At 43.1% G+C, this 20,008-nt stretch overlaps 1 protein-coding gene across 5 annotated transcripts; it reads right to left on the reverse strand.

Moving 5' to 3' along the window:
- Positions 1-433: 433 nt before the first annotated feature.
- On the reverse strand, positions 434-14,602 carry ZNF621 (zinc finger protein 621). 5 transcript variants are annotated; one of them, XM_025377944.1, is made up of 5 exons: positions 14,442-14,602; positions 13,622-13,707; positions 6,576-6,702; positions 5,708-5,815; positions 434-4,004 (listed from the first exon to the last, which is right to left on the reverse strand). In XM_025377944.1, the coding sequence occupies exons 2-5, from the start codon at positions 13,643-13,645 to the stop codon at positions 2,944-2,946; spliced, it is 1,320 nt and encodes a 439-aa protein (XP_025233729.1). In that variant the 5' UTR covers positions 13,646-13,707; positions 14,442-14,602; the 3' UTR covers positions 434-2,943. The 5 variants fall into 5 exon arrangements, with proteins under 5 accessions (XP_025233729.1, XP_025233728.1, XP_025233730.1 ...); XM_025377943.1 differs by having other exon boundaries at positions 14,206-14,579; XM_025377945.1 differs by lacking the exon at positions 6,576-6,702 and adding an exon at positions 6,442-6,522 and having other exon boundaries at positions 14,442-14,564.
- Positions 14,603-20,008: the final 5,406 nt, after the last annotated feature.

The raw sequence follows: 20,008 nt of genomic DNA on the forward strand, positions 1-20,008 counted from the left end.
TCTGTTTGATGATCATTGTATATAATATCTGGTAGTATAAAACCCCCTTGTTCTTCAAAATTGGGTTAGCTACTCTGTGTCCTTTGCCTCTCTATACGCAGGCCCCTCTGGAATTTTGATAATGTTTTTATGAATTCATTTGATAAAAATTGAAATCTTGACGAAACTAATATTTCCTACCCATGAATATAGTGCATCCTTCTGTCATTTAGGTCACTTTCAATGCCTATAATGGGTATCTGATATTTTACAGCTGCCCAACGTATTTTGAAAACCCCTTCCCCATTTTCAGACTTCTCCATATTATGACTGTCTTCCCAGGCAGAATCCAAAAACTGTATTTCCCAGAAGCCCCTGCAACTTGGACATACATATATAACCAACTCCCACTGAGCAGGTACACCCTAGCTGAAGACAGAAGAACCTACCAAAATGATTGTGGGGATATTTTTACTACAGAATGTGAAACGACCTTCCTGGTAGTCCAGTCTCTGTCTTCAATGGGGGTGGCAGTCCAGTAGCAGGCACCAGCAGCTGCTGAGTTTCCACTGGAACCAGTTGGTTCTGTGGTTGGTCATTTTTCCTGGCTTCTGCCTATGTGGCATCCCAGCTTAGTTCCTCTTAGACATTTTGTAAGCTAATTAATAGTATGCAGCAAATCTAAGGTGGATTCTTCAGTCTACTACTGATCACTGACACAGAATGAGGAACCAGAAGTGGGTTACTGAGTGTGACAGAACCTTAAAACAGTAGCACTATTTAGTGGAAGTGACTGAGAATACGGTGGTGAAGAATCAGATACTGCAAGCTGAAAAGTAGATGGGCGAAACGAAGTGGCCACAGCTCTTCTGGACTCAAGTTGGCTCCATATGTTCTCATTCTGGCACGGGGCTGAAGGCACAGCCACTTTCTGGAGCTTGCTGTTCTCTCGCAGAAGGCAGAAACAACCATAAGCTGAGCATGAGAACTGAGAGGGATGTTTTGGAAGTTAAAGAAGAGAGGAAGTATAAAGTAGTCGCCTAGGAAAGCAGGGGAGTTAAGTGGACTCCAAAAAGTGTAGTATGACCGTCAGGAAACATTAAGGGCCTCCATGAAGTTACTGGTCATGAATTTAAAGTGACAATTCAGCATGGTAGTAGGCTTTCTCTTGATCACTTCTGGTGCAGGAACAGAGAAGGCAAAGAACTGTATTTAGTCAGAGATGAGGTTTTGCCAAGCGAGCATGACAAAGCAAGAGAAGGGCAAGGGAGTTAAGGAAGACTGTAAAGGAATTATTTTAAGAACTGACCATAGAGTTTAAGCTGGGTAAAGGAGGAGGGGTGGGCATTTTCTGTTTGAAGCACATCTCTTAAAGTATGGTCCATGCTAAAGATCTGGCCATCACCATAGATATCCAAAATCAGAATTTCTGCAAGACAGAAAACTCTTCTTTTTACAAGCACATCACATAATTCAGGCACATGGTAAAGTTTAAAAACCAATAATGTAAAGGTTTTGCTATTAACTGTTACAGAGAAACATCTAGATAGCAACAGCAGCACAAAAGAAAAAAATGTATGGACCCTTCCATCAATGCTTAGGACTTAATGTTTACATTAATGCCAATAAATGCATAATTCAAGTTCTTTTCCCAGTAACTACTTCACACAGTCCACTGAATGGTTGTAAAGGATCCTCATCAAAGCCACTTCCAAGAGCAATCCCAAATTCCACTTCACTAACCTACCACATAAGCCTAGCCACTGACCCACTAAACAGCTCCCTTTATTTCTAAAGAACAATTTTGGAGGCTTATTCAGATTCCCCTCGAGTTGGCTTTACACCATTACTTTTATTTCTTTAGTAATTCATCAAATTCATATTTACAGTTCATAAATATGAAATAAAATATAGAAGCCAGTGCTCACAAAGAAAAAAAAAACAATGCTCATCAAGAAAAATCTACAAAACACATGCAACAAAGATGAATGAATGCCTTTGTGTATATTTACTTAGGAAATAAAAGTTAAAAGAAACATCTAGCTATCAAGAGCAAAACTAAAGAAAAAAACTTCATGTTTACAGACATGATTGCTCTCACTGCCATCAACATATACTTCTTTTTTTTACTGTTTATTTCACACTATCTTTTGCATAGATGTACGAGATTCTCAAAGATGTGTGCCAAGGGCAACATAACTTCAACTGTATTAATACCTCACCTAGCCATGGGCCCACTAAACAATCTCCATTAATCTCTACGGTCCATTGTTGGAAGCTTATTCCAATTCTCTACCAGTAGCCACAGGTCTTGTACATTTCTCCCAGGCTGCTTATCTCTAATCATAATGGCCTAATACAGGGATATCCTCTTTTCCAAACTTTCCTAACACCAAAGTGTTCTACCACCAGCAACCCCACGATGCAGATACAGCCACTGTTGTTCAAGCCTGAAAGGGACTAAAGCAAAGGTTCAGTATTTCCATTTTCTACCCAGAAGAGATTATATAAACATGGTCTTTAAATGTATATAGATGATAATGGAATTTATGTTGAAACAGCTGTAACACATGTAAGGTGAAGAAAAAAATACGAATGAAACTCAAATTAGGTTGGAGGCCGGGCACAATGGCTCACTTCTGTAATCCCAGCACTTTGGGGGACCAAGACAGGCAGATCACTTGAGGTCAGGTGTTTGAGACCAGCCTGGCCAACATGGCAAAACCCTGTCTCTTCTAAAAATACAAAAATTAGCTGGGGGTGGTGATGTGTGCCTGTAAACCCAGCTATTCGGGAATCTGAAGGAAGAGAATCGCTTGAACCCAGGAGGTGGAGGTTGCAGTGAGCCAAGATCACACCGCTGCACTCCAGCCTGGGTGACAGAGCAAGACCCTGTCTCAAAAAAAAAAAAATTAGGTTGGAGATTTACTGGGCATAAGAACCATAAGACTGCCAAGATAAAGCTCATGAGGAGTGAGAAGAAGGGGTGAGAATAACTGGGGAAGGTTTCACATTGGGAGTAAGATCCTGGAAGACACGCACTATTTGGGCAGATGAAGAAGGTATTCCAGATGTAGGCAGCAGCATGAACAAATTCCCAGAGGTAGGAATGAGCACAGCATGTGGAAAGGTCAGCGAAGGCACAGCCACAGCTGGAGCAGAACAGGATCCCTGGAGAAGAACAGGAGGTAAGGCTGGAGAGGGGCACTGGGGACTGACTAGGGATGGCCCAAGAACCTTGACCGGCTTCTTTTCCACAGGGTGCAATTTCTGATGCTGAACAAAACTTCCATACCATTTGAAGGCTTTCCCACACACCTTACATTCATAAGGCTTCTCCCCAGTGTGAACTCTCTGATGCTGAATGGAGGCTATTTTCTGAGTGAAGGCTTTGCCGCACTCCTTACACTGGTAAGGTTTCTCCCCAGTATGAATTCTCTGATGGACAATAAAAAGTGACCTACAACCGAAAGCTTTCCAACATTCCTTACATTTATAGAGTTTCTCTCCCGTGTGTAATCTCTGATGCTGCAGGTAGGCCGCACTCCTACGGAAAGCCTTCCCACACTCTTTACATTCATAGGGTTTCTCTCCAGTGTGGATCCTCTGATGCTGAGTCAAGGCTGTGTTGGAACTCAAACCTTTGCCACACTCCTTACATTCATAGGGCCCTTCTCCAATGTGGTTTTTCTCATGTACAATACAGTCATAGCTGGACTTGAAAGCTTTGCCACACTCCTTACACTTAAAGGGCTTTTCCCCAGTGTGACTCATCTGATGCCGAATGAGCTTTGAGTTATATCGGAAGATTTTCCCACATTCTTTACATTCATAGAACTTCATTCCACCTCGAAGTATCAGGTTTGGATTTAGATTGAAAGTCTGCTGCATTGCCTTGCTTTTAAAATCAAAGTGCTGAGAAACGTTCCTGAGAAGTCCTCCTACCGGCATTCTGTGCAACTCTGTTTCTTCAGAGGCTTCCTGCTTTATAACCGGCCCTTCATTTTTGATCCAGGACTCACCACCTGACCAAAGAAACCACAAGGGTTCCTAGTTACAAAACTGGGAGAAAAGTAGGATCCAGTGTTCCTAATTTTCTCTTGCAGAATGTAATTTTAAAAACATACCTGTGAAATGGTTATATACAAGCATCTATAAAGGAGGATGAGAGAGACAAAGAAAAATAATGACAGGCCAGGTGTGGTGGCTCATGCCTGTAATATCGGCACTTTGGGAGGCTGAGGCAGGCGGATGGCTTGAGCTCAGGAATTCGAGACCAGCCTGGGCAACTTGGCGAAACCCAGTCTCCACAAAAAAATACAAAAATTAGCCGGGTGTGGTGGTGCACATCTGTGGTCCTAGCTACTAGGGAGGCTGAGGTGGGAGGATCACTTGAGCCCAGGAGGCAGAGGTTGCAGTGAGTGGAGATTGTGCTACTGCACTTCAGCCTGGGTAGCAGAGCTAGACCCTGTCTCAAAAAAAAAAAGAAAAATAATGACATAGAATTGGAGAAGTAAAGGCACAGAAACGGAACAGGAAAGATAGCCAAGAAGTGCTCCCCATGAGCAAGGCTGGAAAACTGAACTAAGGTAGGTGAAATGGGAAGAAGGAGAATCAAGAATGAGAAGGAAAGAAGGCAGGAGGGACAAGAAAGAAAAAAGAAGGAGAGAATAAGAAAGAACAGCAAGAAATGGGAAAATTTTTTAAAGAGAGACAGAAACCCAGAAGAGGAGAAAGGAATGAGAGACTGGGAAGAATAGAGAAGCAGCTCCAACACTAGAAGAGGTCTTGCAGACTGAGAAACACAAACCAGGAAAAAAATGGATCCCAATGTCCTACCTGTAACCCAGGCAATCACCCCAAATTCTAAACAATGTCCTAGTTATCCTATATTTAAATATTCCACACAATATTCTGGGATAGAAGATGATTAGTTTCAGAAAGTCAGCTGGAACAGAAGTTGGATCAGAGAGCTGTAAGCCACTGTGGTACCACTGCTCAAGGAACCACTATATACAAAAGCATGTATGCGTGAGAAGGCTTGACATTTTCTTCCAAAAAAACGGAAACGCAAGTAACCAAAACCTTCCAGGACTGGTAAGTCATCTCAGGGAAATTTTAGGTGGCGTGTGTGTGCACATGTGCATGTGTGCATGTGTGTGTGTGTGTAGGGGGCTATGATGGGAGAATATTCCTAGCCCTTTCGTCTATAGTCCCATCTATGGTAAATATAATGTAGATCTAAAGATTATGGCAAATGAAACTCTTAAGTGATTTAGATACTAAAAAGGCCAATTAAAGCCATTCTTTTCAGGGCTGAAGGCCTAAAGTAAAATGTATAGCTATAGCACAAATAAGTCAGTTTGGCCCAAAAAAATCATATTTTCCTTAAATTTGGCTGAAACCCCACTTCTTTGCAATGAAAAATGGCATACAATTAAAACTTCTCCACCAGTAAGTAAGAAAAAAGTGGTTTAGGAGCTACTGGGTTACAGCTTTTCTGCCTCGGAGGACAGCTACATGAATGTGCAGACAGCGCGAGGCCATGTACTCCTAGAGGCGGTCTTTCGAAGCTCAGGGTCAGAACTCAGTGTGAGTTCTGAGAGTGCAGTGAGTATCGACTTATAAATAACTGGGAGCTTTGTTCCCTGAAGCATAAGAAACACTTCTTACCTAGTAAACCAGGAAGGCAAAACAAGAAACTTAACCACTGGATTCTCATACTCACCTTGACTGATGCCTCTCGGAATCTCGGTATCCCAGGGATCTGGGCCCCATGGTGCTTCCCCTCTCTCCAGGTGGGAGATCAAAGCAGGTTTGGGGAATGGAAACGCTACTTTATGAAGAAAAGAGAAAGACAAATCGAGGGGAGATGTCCAGAGCTATTCCTGGGATCTTTCTCAGCCCACCCTCCATCAGGCTACCTGGGAGAGAAATGGAACATCAGCAGACCAAGTGAGAGTTCCGACAAGGAGGTCCAAACTGTGCTCCACGATAAAGCCAAGGAGGTATGATTCTCCTCAGAAAGAAGCTGCAATCTGGCCCTGACTCAGAAGAAGGGAAACTCCCTCAGGAAAAATGTACCTACTGCTCCCCTGGGAGACCCTTCCACAAAAGGAGGGCCAACATCCCCAGAAAACTGGATAGACAAAGGAACAAAGGGCTCACCTAGGGTGCCAGAAAGAATGTTTTCCCTCAGGGCCTGGGACCACACTGTTCCTGGAGTATAAGGAAGTCTAATTTCAAAACCAAAGGGAAGCCAGGCACAGTGGCACACGTCTATAGTCCCAGCTACTTGGGAGGCTGAAGCAGGAGAATTGCTTGAGCCCAGGAGTTTGAGGCTGCAGTGAGCCATGGCCATGCCACTGCCCTCCAGCCTAGATGACAGAGCAAGACCCTGTCTCAAAACAAACAAAAAAGCAAAAAACAAACAAAAACAAAGAAAACCAGGGATTTCCCTACCCAGTATTTCTGGAGGCTGGTGATTGCAAAACTCTCCTCTGAAGTCATCAAACCCAAGGGCTACTAGAATCCCCAAAACATCTGAGGAAGATAGCAAACTGTTACAAAGGGCCACAGAGGGAGGGAGGCCTTACCCAGGGAAGCCACATTTGCATAATTCTCCAGCATCACCTCCCCGTATAGGGCCCTCTGCGCAGGGTCGAGGCTGGCCCATTGATTCTGGGTGAAGTAAACAGCCACATCCTCAAAGGTCACTGACTCCTGAAACAACAGGTTCCTGCTCAATCTCTGAGTGAGGAGTAGAAGGAAGAAGGGAGCAGCTTGAGCTTCAGGGAAGGGATAAACCTGCCTGCACCCACAACTCTGAGCCCCACGGAAGATCTGCTCAAACAAGAGCATCCACCACCACAGCCGGGGCGAGCCCTCAGCCAGTAGTTCCACTTTCAAATGGGGAACACTCTCCCATCTACTCTCCCAACACTCTCCCATCTACTCAGCTCTGCAGCCCCTAGCTGCTACTGATTCTTATAGCCTGGCATCCAGTTGCTTTCTCCCTGGTAACAGCATCTACTCCTAGGTTCCTAGCTTCACAGATCTGTCCCCCTGGCACCTCCTACCCTCAGGTACTCCATAATCCTCTCTCCTTATTTTCTATACACCAACCACTACAGACAGCAGCTACTCACCCTGTGATATGGTATGGCTGTGTCCCCACCCAAATCTCACCTTGAATTACCACATGTGGGAGGGACCTGGTGAGAGATAATTGAATCATGGGGGCAAGTCTTTCCCATGCTGTTCTCGTGACAGTGAGTAAGTCTCACGAGATCTGATGGTTTTAAAAAGAGGAGTTCCCCTGCCCAAACTCTCTCATTTTTCTCTTGCCGCCACAATGTAAGAAAGGTCTATCACCTCCCACCATGACTCTGAGGCCTCCCCTGCCATATAGAACTGTAAGTCCAATTAAACCTGTTTTTCTTCCCAGTCTCAGGTATGTCTTTATCAGCAGCATGAAAATGAACTAATACACCCTGTATCCACCCATCCAAGGGGCACATGCACAGCCCCCATCTGCTCCCTGTACCTAGCTTCTCTTTGGTTCTCCCCAACACTGTCTACAATGTAGAGAGAAGCATGTTAGAAATATCACCAGTATTTTGCAAATTTCTCTTTTCCACCTTTCTGCCTTATCAGAAAGCTGGCTCTCTTGAAAGAAACCTTTAGCCTGCCTGTTCTGACCCTCTTCTCTGAACCACCAGTCTTGAAAGACAAGCTGGCAGTGCCAGGTCCCTGGGCACAGATCTGTCCCCCAATTTTCTGAGCTCCATCACATCCACCAAGGCTGTCGCTTCACTAGGTGTTCCCCTCTCTGACTCCCTCCCCTGGGGCTATCTCCATCTTCCCAAGAATGAAGACAACTATACTTGTTGATTAGCCCTGTGCACCAGGCCCCTAGGTTGGTTATTTTATTTATTTATTTATTTATTTTAATTATTTTTTTGAGACGGAGTCTTGCTCTGTCACCTAGGCAGGCTGGAGTGCAGTGGTGCAATCTCGGCTCACTGCAATCTCTGCCTCCCAAATTCAAGTGATTCTCTAGCCTTAGTCTCCCAAGTAGCTGGGATTATAGGCACACACCACCATGCCAGGCTAATTTTTGTATTTTTAGTAGAGACGGGATTTCAACATGTTGGCCAGGCTAGTCTCAAACTCCTGACCTCTGGTGATTCATCCGCCTCAGCTCCCCAAAGTGCTGGGATTACAGGCATGAGCTACCAAGCCCGGCCTTTTTTTTTTTTTTTTTTTTTTTTTTTTAGAGACAGGGTTTCACCATATTGCGCAGGCTGATCTCAAACTCCTAGGTTCAAGCAATCCACTTGCCTCGGTCTCTCAAAGTGCTAGGATTACAGGTGTGAGCCACCACGCCCAGCCAAGGTTGGTAATTTTACATCTTGTTTTTCATTTAATCATTACAAAACATATGTGAAATAAGAATTACTATTCCCATTTTTCAAATGATGAAACTTAGATTCAAAAGTTCAATTACTTTGCTGAAGATCACATAACCAGGAAGCGGTAGAACGGGAACTTCAATACAGATCTGCCAGACAACACACGTGGGCTCTACTAACACACCAAGCTGTCTCCCACACTGGGCTCACAAACTTCCCCAAAAACATGGCTAACCCCTGAACCTGGTGCTGCCCTATCTTTGGAGAATAGCTTCTCAAACTCAACTCCAAAAATCACCATTCAAACCATCTTTAGTGTACTCCCTCCAGGCCATGTGGGCCCCCTCCCCCAATTTAAATTGGGGGTCATCTATTTCAAAACTACACACACCACCCTGGAAGCCCAAGCCTCTGAACCTTCCATGAGGCCCCAGAGCAGTTCCAGATGGTGCCCACTGGCTACTTTCTCTGGCTTTTTTTTTTTTTTTTTTTTTTTTTAGCAGAATCTCGCTTTGTTGCCCAGGCTGGAGTGAGGTGTTGTGATCTCGGCTCACTGCAACCTCTGCCCCCTGGGTTCAAGCGATTCTCCTGCCTCAGCTTCCTAGGTAGCTGGGATAATAGGCACCAACCACCACACCTAGCTAATTTTTGTATTTTTAGTAGAGACAGGGTTTCACCATTTTGGCCAGACTGGTCTTGAACTCCTGACCTTAGGTGATCCACCTGAAAGTGGACCCCAAAGTGCTAGGATTACAGGCGTGAGCCACTGCACCCGGCCTTTCTCTTCTTCTAGAGTTCAGCATACTGCAAACCACAGAGACTAGACTCTCAGCTTGGAGGAGGTTTCATGACCTGTACGCTTTCTCACCTTGATGCTCCCACAGACGATTCCATCTCCCAGAAGAGTCTCATTACGCTATGCAGTCAGCCTTGTTCTTTTCAGATGCTGAAAATAAAATACCTACCAACAGAGGCACAGTCAAGCTCCTAACTCTTGCATGCACATTCTACATTCTGTCTCCTGGGAGCCCTTAAAGCAGCATATGGACTGGAGTGGGCACAGGGGAATAGAGAAAAAGGAATATGACTGTAACTGGTCTCGAAGGAAGGAGGGAAGAACTGTACATCAAGGATAAATTCTGGCAACTCAAACTGCTTAGGGCAGCTCTGCTGGCTCCGCACGCAGGTCCTTATGAGACAGTGTCTTTTCAAACAAGAGCAAGTAGAGAACTCAGCTCTAAAAGATGCTGAAAGGAAAAAATAAAATAAACGCAGACACTCCTCAAAGGGAGAGCCAGTCTTTAAACTGAGCAAAGACGAGGTCCAAAGGGCCCCCAAAATAATGTGAGCCAAAAGCCCAAACAGCAGACTGGATCATGTTGTCCTGTATACAATTACTGTACTGCTTCAACAAGCCATTAAGGGCTTCTGAGGACAGTAACCACAGGCTCACAGATAAAACCAAATTTCACCTCCACTTACAGCAAGTCAAACCTCACACCCTGACATCTCCAGAGCTTCTCTCACAACTTTCTCATCTCTTCTTCCACAAACTGTCTGCCTCTCCTGCCATCTACTATCCTCAAGTTTCATGAGCCCTAGAAAATGCCTAATATTAAGGAAAAAACATTGTTTTAAGGCAGTTGGGTTTGGGATATCTTTTTGTTCTTCCTGTGGATGGTCCCTATGTACCTCACCTTATTTCATTTTTCTCCACAGTATTATTCATCTTGTCATATGATATGGTTTATCATCTATCTCCGCCCACCAGAATGTAACTCCATGAGGCAAGAATCGTTTGTTCATGATTGGTTTACTAGCACACAGTAGAGTGCCTAACATGTACCAGATGCTTAATATATATTTCCTAAGAGTTTATTTCAAAAACGGTTACCCATTAAAAAAAATTGTTTTAACTTATGAAGAGAGTAAGAAACCAACAGCAAACACCATCTAAACAGTAAAATGCTACAATAAATCCATTAAAGTTGATAGTTGACAATTTACCATAAGCTGAGGTTTTACTTTCTGCAAAAGATGGGAAAGGAGCATATATATAGGACAGGAATGAACATAAATATCTCTGCTTGCAGATGAAATAACTATCTGCCTAAAGACATCTAAGTACCAAGAAAACAAACTGAAAACATTTAGAGCTGATAAAACAATTCACTAAATTATCTAGATATAGAATAAGTAAACCAAAATTATTAGCTTTCCTAAGTACCATCATAAACAACTGGAAGATACACTGAAAGAAACCAAGATGCCATTCACACAAAAAATTGCTAAGAATGGACCTAAGAGAAATCAGTGAGAACAGGATGGAAGAACACTAAATGTTTACTAAGATACATTTAAAAAGAACTGAATAAATTGGAACTTATGGTGTTTCTGAACAGGAAGAATCAAACTTGTAAAGATGTCAATTATCTCCAAATTTACTCATGAATTCAATAAAATCCACTCTCCTACCAAAAAAAATCCATGAAATTTGTGCAGGGGTGGGAGATCATTTAAAGTCAGCTAGAAAAGCATGCGTGAAAAACTAGCAAACAATGTTTTGGAGAAAACAATTGAAAGAAAAAAATGAGGGGGAATTAAACTTTATTTTAAAAGGATAACACATTAAGAATATGAGAAGACATACTAAAGTGTGGGAGAAAATATTTGCAGAAGACATATCTGATAAAGCACTATTATCCAAAATATACAAAGAACTCTTTATGAACAAGCCAATTAAGAAATAGGCAAAAAACCTCAACAGACACCTCAACAAAGCAAATATACAGATAGCAAATAGGCATATGAAACTATGTTCAAGATTATATGTCATTAGGGAACCGCAATGAAAAACAATGAGATACCACTATATACCTATTAGAAAAGCCAAAATCCAAAACACTGACACCACCAAATGCTGGCCAGGATGTGAAACGACAGAATGCTCACTCATTGCTAGTGGGAATGAATGCAAAATGGGACAGCCACTTTGGAAGAGAGTTTGTCAATTTCTTACAAACTAAACACACTCTTACCATACAACCCAGCAGTCATGCTCCTTGTTACTTAACTAAAGGAGTCGAAAACTTCTGTCCACACAAAAACCTGTAGGTGGACATTTATAGGGCCTTTTTTTCATTATCGCCAAAACTTGGAAACAACCAAGGTGTCGTTCAGTAGGTGAATGGATAAGCTGTAGTATATATAGACAATGGAATATTATTCAGCACTAAAACAAAATGATCTATCAAGTTATGAAAACACATAGAGGAAATGAAATGCATTATCACTAAGTGAAAGAAGCCAGTCTGAAAATGCTACATACTGTATGATTCTGGCTATATGACATTTTGGAACTGGCAAAACTATGAAGAGAATACAAAAATCAATTGATGTTTGTCAACTGGGACGGGACTAAGGGGAAAGTAAGGATGGATAAGAGAAGCATAAGGTATTTTTAGGGCAGTGAAACTATTCTGCATAATACTATAATAGTGGATACATGTCATCATCAAGAGTGAACCCTAATGTAAACTATCGACTTTGAATGACACTGATGTGTCAGTATAGGTTCACTCCCTATAACAAAAGCGTTACTCTGATGTGGAATATTAATATTGAAGAAGGTTGTGCGTTTTGTGGTGGCAGGAGATAAATGGGAACTCTTGCTTTCTGCCCAATTTTGTTATCAACTAAAACTGCTCTAAAAACTATTTTAAGTACCAGTGTTAAATGGTTTCATGGTAAGTTATTTCTCAATCAAACCTCATATGCTATTTAGGACATATCGGAGAATAAGGAAAGAAAAAAAGGATTTCCATTCTTCTAAAGACACTGACATTGTACTACTGTGCTGATACCAGACTTGTATTTGAACTTCTATCAGAACTTGTATATACATGTGTAGGGGCAGGGAATACACGGGAAATCTCTGTACCTTCCATTTAATTTTGCTGTGAACCGAAAACTGCTCCAGAAAATAAAAACTATAAATAAATTAATTAAATTAAAAAGTAAAATGCAGCCTGGCCAACATGGTGAAACCCCTTCTCTACTAAAAATACAAAATTAGCAAGCGTGGTGGCACATGGCTGTAATCCCAGCTACTTGGGAGGCTGAGGCAGGAGAATCGCCTGAACCCGGGAGGCGGAGGTTGTGGTGAGCCAAGATGACACCATTGCACTAGAGCCTAGGTGACAAGAGCGAAACTCCGTCTCAAAAAAAAAAAAGGAAAACACTTAATATCTTACCTGACCGCAATATCTTCTTAATTGACCAACACCTTTCTACAGAATTTGCCACTAAGGGCTGGGAAGATCCTTTTAATATATAAATCCAACTCTGTCACTCTGTCATCTCCCCGCCTAAAATTCTTCAGTGCCTTCCCAATGAACCAGTACAGAAACCACTGTCCTCACCATGACCTATAATACAGGTATCTATTTCTTCCATCTCATATTGAACCACTTTCTCTGACCCCTTCCGGTTTTTAGAGTACATCCAGCCTTCCCTTCAACTTCACAGTCCTTGCATCTAGCATTTAGAAAATGTATATTTAAGTAACAATGCTAGTCTCTCTGGGATACATGCAATACAATTCGTGGGCAATCTCTCCAATAAAGAATTTCTGATTTCAGGCTGGAGTGGTGGTTTATACCTATAATCCCAGCACTTTGGGAAGCCGAAGTGGGCGGATCACCTGAACTCAGGAGTTCGAGACCAGCCTGGCCAACGTGGTGTAAACCCCGTCTCTACTAAAAAGACAAAAATTAGCTGCACATGGCAGCGCACACCTGTAATCCCAGCTACTCAGGAGGCTGAGGTATGAGAATCACTTGAACTCGGGAGGCAGAGGCTGCAGTGAGCCGAGATCATAGCAGCACTCCAGCCTGGCGGCAGGGCGAGACTCCGTGTCAAAAAAAAAAAAAAAAAAAAAAAAAAAGTCTGATTTCAGCAGGTAACTTTCATTTCTAGAACATGATCTGAATTTCCAAATTCAGAAAGAATTCATTGGCATAGGTCCCCTGTCTTTCATTTAAATCTATACATCCACTCTCTATACACAAAACTTTTATTTTCCCAGTACATATTTACATCTGCCATAGCCCTAGAGATAGATACAAAGGGGAAAACACAGCTTGGACAAGTTAGGCTTTCCTGATCCTTTCCTGATTATGTGATAGCTAAAGTGAGTTTAAAAAAAAAAAGATTTAAGCTCAGCTCACCTGAGGCCAAGTTGCTTGGAGCATGGCGGATGTCCCCCGGCTTCATGCACTGTCTTCTGGGTTTGGACAAGCAAGATCCTCAGGAGCTAAGAGAAAAACAGCCAGGAGTGCTAAGGACCCTGTCCTCCACCACCTACAGCAACCTATGGCCTCCTAGTTTCCACATTTCCAGCACTGGATGCAGGGAGATTCTACTAGGACTCCCTCTAATTGTTCTCACGCTGATAGCCCCAACCTTATGAGCTGTTCTGCCTGGTCTTCAGGACAATCTTCCACCTGCCTGCTCAGTCCGAAGAGCTTTTTTTGAGCCCATTCCCACGGGCAGACTGAGGGACCCAAGAGCCCTGTCCCTATTGTATTGGGTCTCTACAAACGTAGAGTCTTTACAGAATGATTATAGGCAAGATGACGCTGACCCGAAAGAAAGAACCTCAGGAGAAAAGGGACTGGAGTGGCTAAATGTGAATTAAGGGTAAAATACTCAGCGTCCCAGTGGGTGATGCTGACCGGAGACCCCACCCAACCGGGATCTTAACACTCCACCCAAGAAAGCAGGCGACCCCAAACATCAGAAACGTCAGTACCGGGAGCGAGAGGCTGTCAGGGCAAGTTCTTTAGGGCAGAAAAGAGTATCAGGCCTCGGTGGCAAAGGGCTGGACCCGGGCTGTAGAAGCCAGAGTAACCACCTTGGCGGCTTCAGCGAGGCCCAGATGCCCACGGTCCGGGTGAAGGAGGGGCGGGCCGCCATTGGGACCAAGTTCAGGGGAAGTGGGAGGTGACGAGCCGCCAGGGGCAGTGAGGAAGCCGGCACCGGGCGGACCTGGCACGTAGAACTCGCTGAAACCCACGCTCTGCCGAACACCGAGGGGCTGATCACTAACTAAACGCCGAGCCGGAAGGGCGAGTGCGCGCCCAGGGCCCCTCTAGGCCCCCGGAGGCAGCCATCTCGGTCGCCCCGCGGCCAGACCCGCCCCGCCTCTCATGGCTGGCCCCGCCCTGCGGAAGAGGAGAGGTCGCGGCGACCGGCTGGGCTGAGAGGCCCGTGGCGGACCGGCAGTGTGGGGCTCTCAGCCCGGGCTTCTCCGGCAGCCGTCGGCATTGCCTTGGGAGTGTCACCGACTGATGCAGCCTGGCTCTACCCATACCTCACCCTGTAGGCACAAGTGGGGCCCCAGTTCACTGGCAGCTGTTGGCCGCCTTCACCCCGTGGCTCACCTGAAGCCTGGGCCGTGCAGGTGAGGTGAGAATGGCGCCTGCTTTGTCATCTCTAAGAGGCCCAAGCCTAGGATCTTGCTTGGGTCCTCAGCTGGGCAGTCCTCAGGGAAACCATGGTTTCCACTTGCCCTTTTAGCCCTCTGCCTTCCAAGGACCTAGATGTGCATGGAACCTTTTAGGACAGATTCATTTAACAACCAAAACACCCTGGCGACGGTTGCCAGGCATCCTGTATATACAGGACATGTCCTATATTAAATGATCTTGTCCAGTGTTGACTTTGGCAGGACACCCTAAATGTCTTACATTTAGCTTTTTCCAATAAATTACAAAAACTCGTAGTGAGAGCTATTTTTCTGCTAACTGGCACTTAAATAACTTAAATGTTAACACCGGCTGAAATATATATATCTCATACTTCCACAAATAATGATCTGGACAGTCCTTTATGGTCTGTTCTGTAAGTTGGCCTGCAGGAAGAAAAAACAGTGAAGAGGGGAGTCTGCTAATTAAAAGAACTTATTTTTCATATTCAGGGAAGGAAAAGACTGTTTTTTGACCAAAGTCCCAAGTCACTAACAAGTACTTGCCATTAATTTACATAATTTTAGATCAGTACACGTAACTCTGAAAATCAACCAATACACAACAGCGTCACTCCAAGCTTCTGAACATGAGCCAGTCAGCGATAAACACTTCCTGAAGCCAGCCAGTCAGTGGCAGCCCTCCCCAACTCATTGGCAAGTACCTCTCTACTGTGCCCTTCCTTCTGGACAGGAGCCTTTCTCCAGTATCAAAGTGGTGCCAAGATGGACAGACTTTGTTTTACCTCGATCACACTGATACTTCTCCTGAACACAGTTCCAGATACCAGGCTCCTCCTCACCAGGCATTTCCATGCTATAAAGGGGAATTGGTCTCCCACCACTAAAAGATAAAAAATGATCCTGGGTATCTAGATATATTGCTTTATTACAGGGGTCCCACTTCTTGGATTTGTTATTCCTTTCTTAAGAATTAGACTGACTTATGAAGTCCTATTATGGAGAGTATACTAGGTATCAACTGCTGCATAACAAATCACCCTAAAGCCTTATGGCTGAAAACAAAACACACTATCTCTTAAAGTTTCTATGAATCAGTGAACATAGGTCAGTCAGTCCTAAAAAGAGAAAAAGGAAAAAAAAAATGGGTTCTGTGGATGAGGAATTCGGGAGTGGCTTGGCTGGATGGTACTGACTTGGGATCTCTCATGAGGGTCTAGTCAGGTGTTACCTGGGACTGCAGTCACTTGAAAGTTGGACTGAGGCTGGGGATTTGCCTCAAAGGTAACTCACTCACATGGTTGGCACATAGGTGCCGGCTAGTAGTGTGAAACTTTCTTTCTTGTGCTGGGTACAGTGGCTCAGATCTGTAATCCCAGCACTTTGGGAGGCCAAGGCAGGCAGATCACCTGAGGTCAGGAGTTTGAGGCCACCCTGGCCAACATGGCGAAACCCCGTCTCTTCTAAAAATACAAAAATTAGCTGGGCGTGGTGGCACACACCTGTAATCCCTCCTACTTGGGAGCCTGAGGCAGGAGAATCGCTTGAACCTCGGAGGCAGAGGTTGTAATGAGCCAAGATCCCGCCACTGCACTCCAGCTCAGGGGATAGAGCGAGACTCTATCTCAAAAAAAAAAAAAACCTCCCTTCCCACACCAGGTATCTGTATATGGCTGAGTATCCTCACAACACAGCATCAGACTTCCACTTCCACCTCAGGTGAGCAGCCCAAGAGGTCAAGGCAGAAGTGGCAATATCATTTATGTCCTAGCTTTGGAAGTCACCTGCTGTCATTTCCTCAGTATACTATCATCACAGGCCAGTCATGATTCAGTGTTGGATGAGATACACAAGGGTGTGAATGCCAGAATGAGAATCACTGGGGACCATTTCGGGAGCTGGCTAAACACATTTTTTACCTACCACAGAAATGGTCCTTTTTATAATACTTTCATTGTAACATTTATGAAGAGCAATTGTTTTAAATAGATGAATTAGATTTCCAAGAATCATAGCATTAGAACATATATTTGCATACTGCCCCTTCTCTAAATCTATCAAAAAGAGTATCTACCGTGAATCTAGAGAAATGGACACACATATATGGGTGTACGTACATGTACACATTTATACACCACAAACTCTAAAGAGTATCAGACAGTTATTCCAATTAGTTCTAACTTGAACTAACTAGAAGGAACAAGATTGGACATGTAACTCCTCCATTTGGTATTATGGTGCAGGGAGAAGAGATGAGAGTTTTGGTAGGCAAGACAAAGTGCCTAAAATCCCCAGGTTGGAACCATGACAGGAATCATGAGCAGTCTGAGGAGAAAATTGGGACCATGCTACAAGAGGCCCATTCTTTTCCAGAACAGCTTCGACAGAAACAATCTATAGGCAGTGCTGCTTAGAGGAAGCTAAAGAGCAAAGTGAACCAAAAGATACGGGAAACTTTAGACTTTGCAACTGTGAGTCAGTTCACATAACAGCAAAATTAAAGTCTCTGAAGCTGAATGTCTCTCTCCTGATCAATGCCAGAGAGATGAGCTCTCCCTAAAAACACACCATCCCCACCCACTGCCACTACAATAAGGCAAAAAACAAAAAAGCATCCAGAATTAGAAAGGAAGAAGTAAAACTGTTATTTGCAAACATGATTCTCAATGTTAGAAAATCCTATGGAATCTATAAAATGTTACTAGAACTAATAAGGGAGTTGTGCCAGGTTGCAGGATATGCGGTTAATATATAAAAACCAATTATATTCCTATATGTCAGCAAAAACTAGAAATTCACTGTTTATTATTACAAGTATCATAAGTTATTCAGTACTTATGCATGAAAAAGATGAAATTTTTAGATGCATCCGGGGAAAAGTGTGAAAGATCTGCACAGTAAAAATTACAAAACATTGCTGAAGGAAATTAATATCTAAATAAATGGGGAGATCTACCATGTCCATGGGTCAAAAGACTCTATATAGTTGTCAGTTCTCCATAAATTGATCATTATATTCAATGCAATCCCAATCAAACTCTCAGGAGGTGTTTTATAGAAACTGAAAAACTGATTCTAAAATTCATATGCAAATGCAAAAGACCTCTAATGGCCAAAACACCCTGACAAAGAACAAAGGTAGAGAACTAACACTATATGACTTCAACGCTTACTAGATTTCAACACTTATTAGATAACTACAATAATAAAGGCAGTGCCTTAATGGCATCAAGACAGACAGACAGATCAATGGAACAGCATCTAGAAATAGACCCACACATATATGGACTTCTGATTCACAATGGTACAAAGGCAATTCAATGGGGGAACCTTTTTCAAACAATGGTGTTACAGACCAGGCAACAGTGGCACAGACTTGTAGTCCCAGCTTCTCAGGAGACTGAGGCAGGAGGATCACTTGAGACCAGGAATTCAAGGGTACAGTACACTATAATCATGCCTGTGAATAGCACTGCACTTCAGCTTGTGCAACATAGTGAGACCCATCTCTTAAAAAAAAAAAAAAAAAAACTTAGTTCCATGCCTCAGACAAAAATTAACTCAATAGATGATATAATTAAATGTAAAACCTAAAACTATAAAACTTCTGGCCAGGCACGGTGGCTCACACCTGTAATCCCAGCACTTTGGGAGACCGAGGCGGGCAGATCACTTAAGGTCAGGATTTCGAGACCAGCCTGGCCAACATGGCAAAACTCCACCTCTACTAAAAATACAAAAATTAGTCGGGCATGGTGGCACAGGCCTGTAATCCCAGCTACTCAGGAGGCTGAGGCAGGATAATTGCTTGAACCTAGGAGGTGGAAGTTGCAGATTGAGATCCTGTCACTCTGCCACTACACTCAAGCCTGGGCAACAGAGTGAGACTCTGTAAAAAAACAAACAAACAAACAAAAAACAACAACAAAAAAACAACTATAGAACTTCTAAAAGGAAAACAGGAAAAAAATCTTTGCAAATGTGGGTAAAGCAAAGATGTCTTAGATTTGACACTGAAACCATGATCCATTCAAAAAATAATAGGCTAGGCACAGTGGCTCACACCTGTAATTCCAGCACTTTGGGAGGTCAAGGCAAGAGGCTTACTTGGGCCCAGAAGTTCAAGACCAGCCTGTGCAACATACTGAGACCCCATCTCTGTTTAAAAACAAATAAAATAAATAAACTGATAAATCGGATTTCATGCATACTAATGTCTTCTGCTCTTTAAAAGACACTGTCATCATGTGCACCTGTAATCCCAGCTACTTGGGAGGCTGAGGTGGGAGGATCACTTGAACCTGGGAGGCAGAGATTGCAGTAAGCCAAGATGGTGCCACTGCACTCCAGCCTGGGCAACAGAGTGAAACCCCATCTCAAAAAAGAAAAAAAGAAAAAAACAAAAAAACACTGTTATGAGAATGAAAAGACAAACCACAGGCTAGAAGAAAATATTTAAAAATCACATATCTGAAAAAGACTTGTATCCACAATAAATAATGACCTCTCAAAGATTGATAAAACCCAATAAAAACATGGGCAAAAGATATGAGCAGACACTTCATCAAATAAGATATATAGAACACAAATAAGCACAACAGTCATTAGAGAAATGCAAATTAAAACCACAGTGGGATAGCATTAAACAATTAGAATAGCTAAAATTTTAAAAACTGACATCAAGTGTAGGCATAGATGTATTGGAAGTACAACTGTCATACAATGCAAGTGGAAATGTACAATGGCACAACCTCTTTCATAAAACAGTTTTGAAGCTTCTCAAAAAGTTAAATAGGGTATGCTGGTGCACACCTGTAGTCCCAGCTACTAAGAGTAGGACAGGAGGACTGAGGCAGGAGGATACGCTGAGCCCAGGGGTTTGAGTCCAGCCTGAACAACAAAGCAAGAACCGCCCCCTCCCAACCTCTAAAAAATAAAAATGTAATAAAAATTTAAAACGTTTAATGTACACAACCTACCTAATGACCTAGCTATTCCACTCCTGGTATCAAGATAAATGAAAGCATATATTCTTACAAAGATGTGGACACAAATGTTCATAGCAGCTTTATCTGTAATAGCCAAAAACTGGAAACAACCCAAATGGCCATCAACAGGTCAATGAATA

This window comes from Theropithecus gelada, chromosome 2 (genome assembly GCF_003255815.1).
Source record: "Theropithecus gelada isolate Dixy chromosome 2, Tgel_1.0, whole genome shotgun sequence".
NCBI lineage: Eukaryota > Metazoa > Chordata > Mammalia > Primates > Cercopithecidae > Theropithecus > Theropithecus gelada.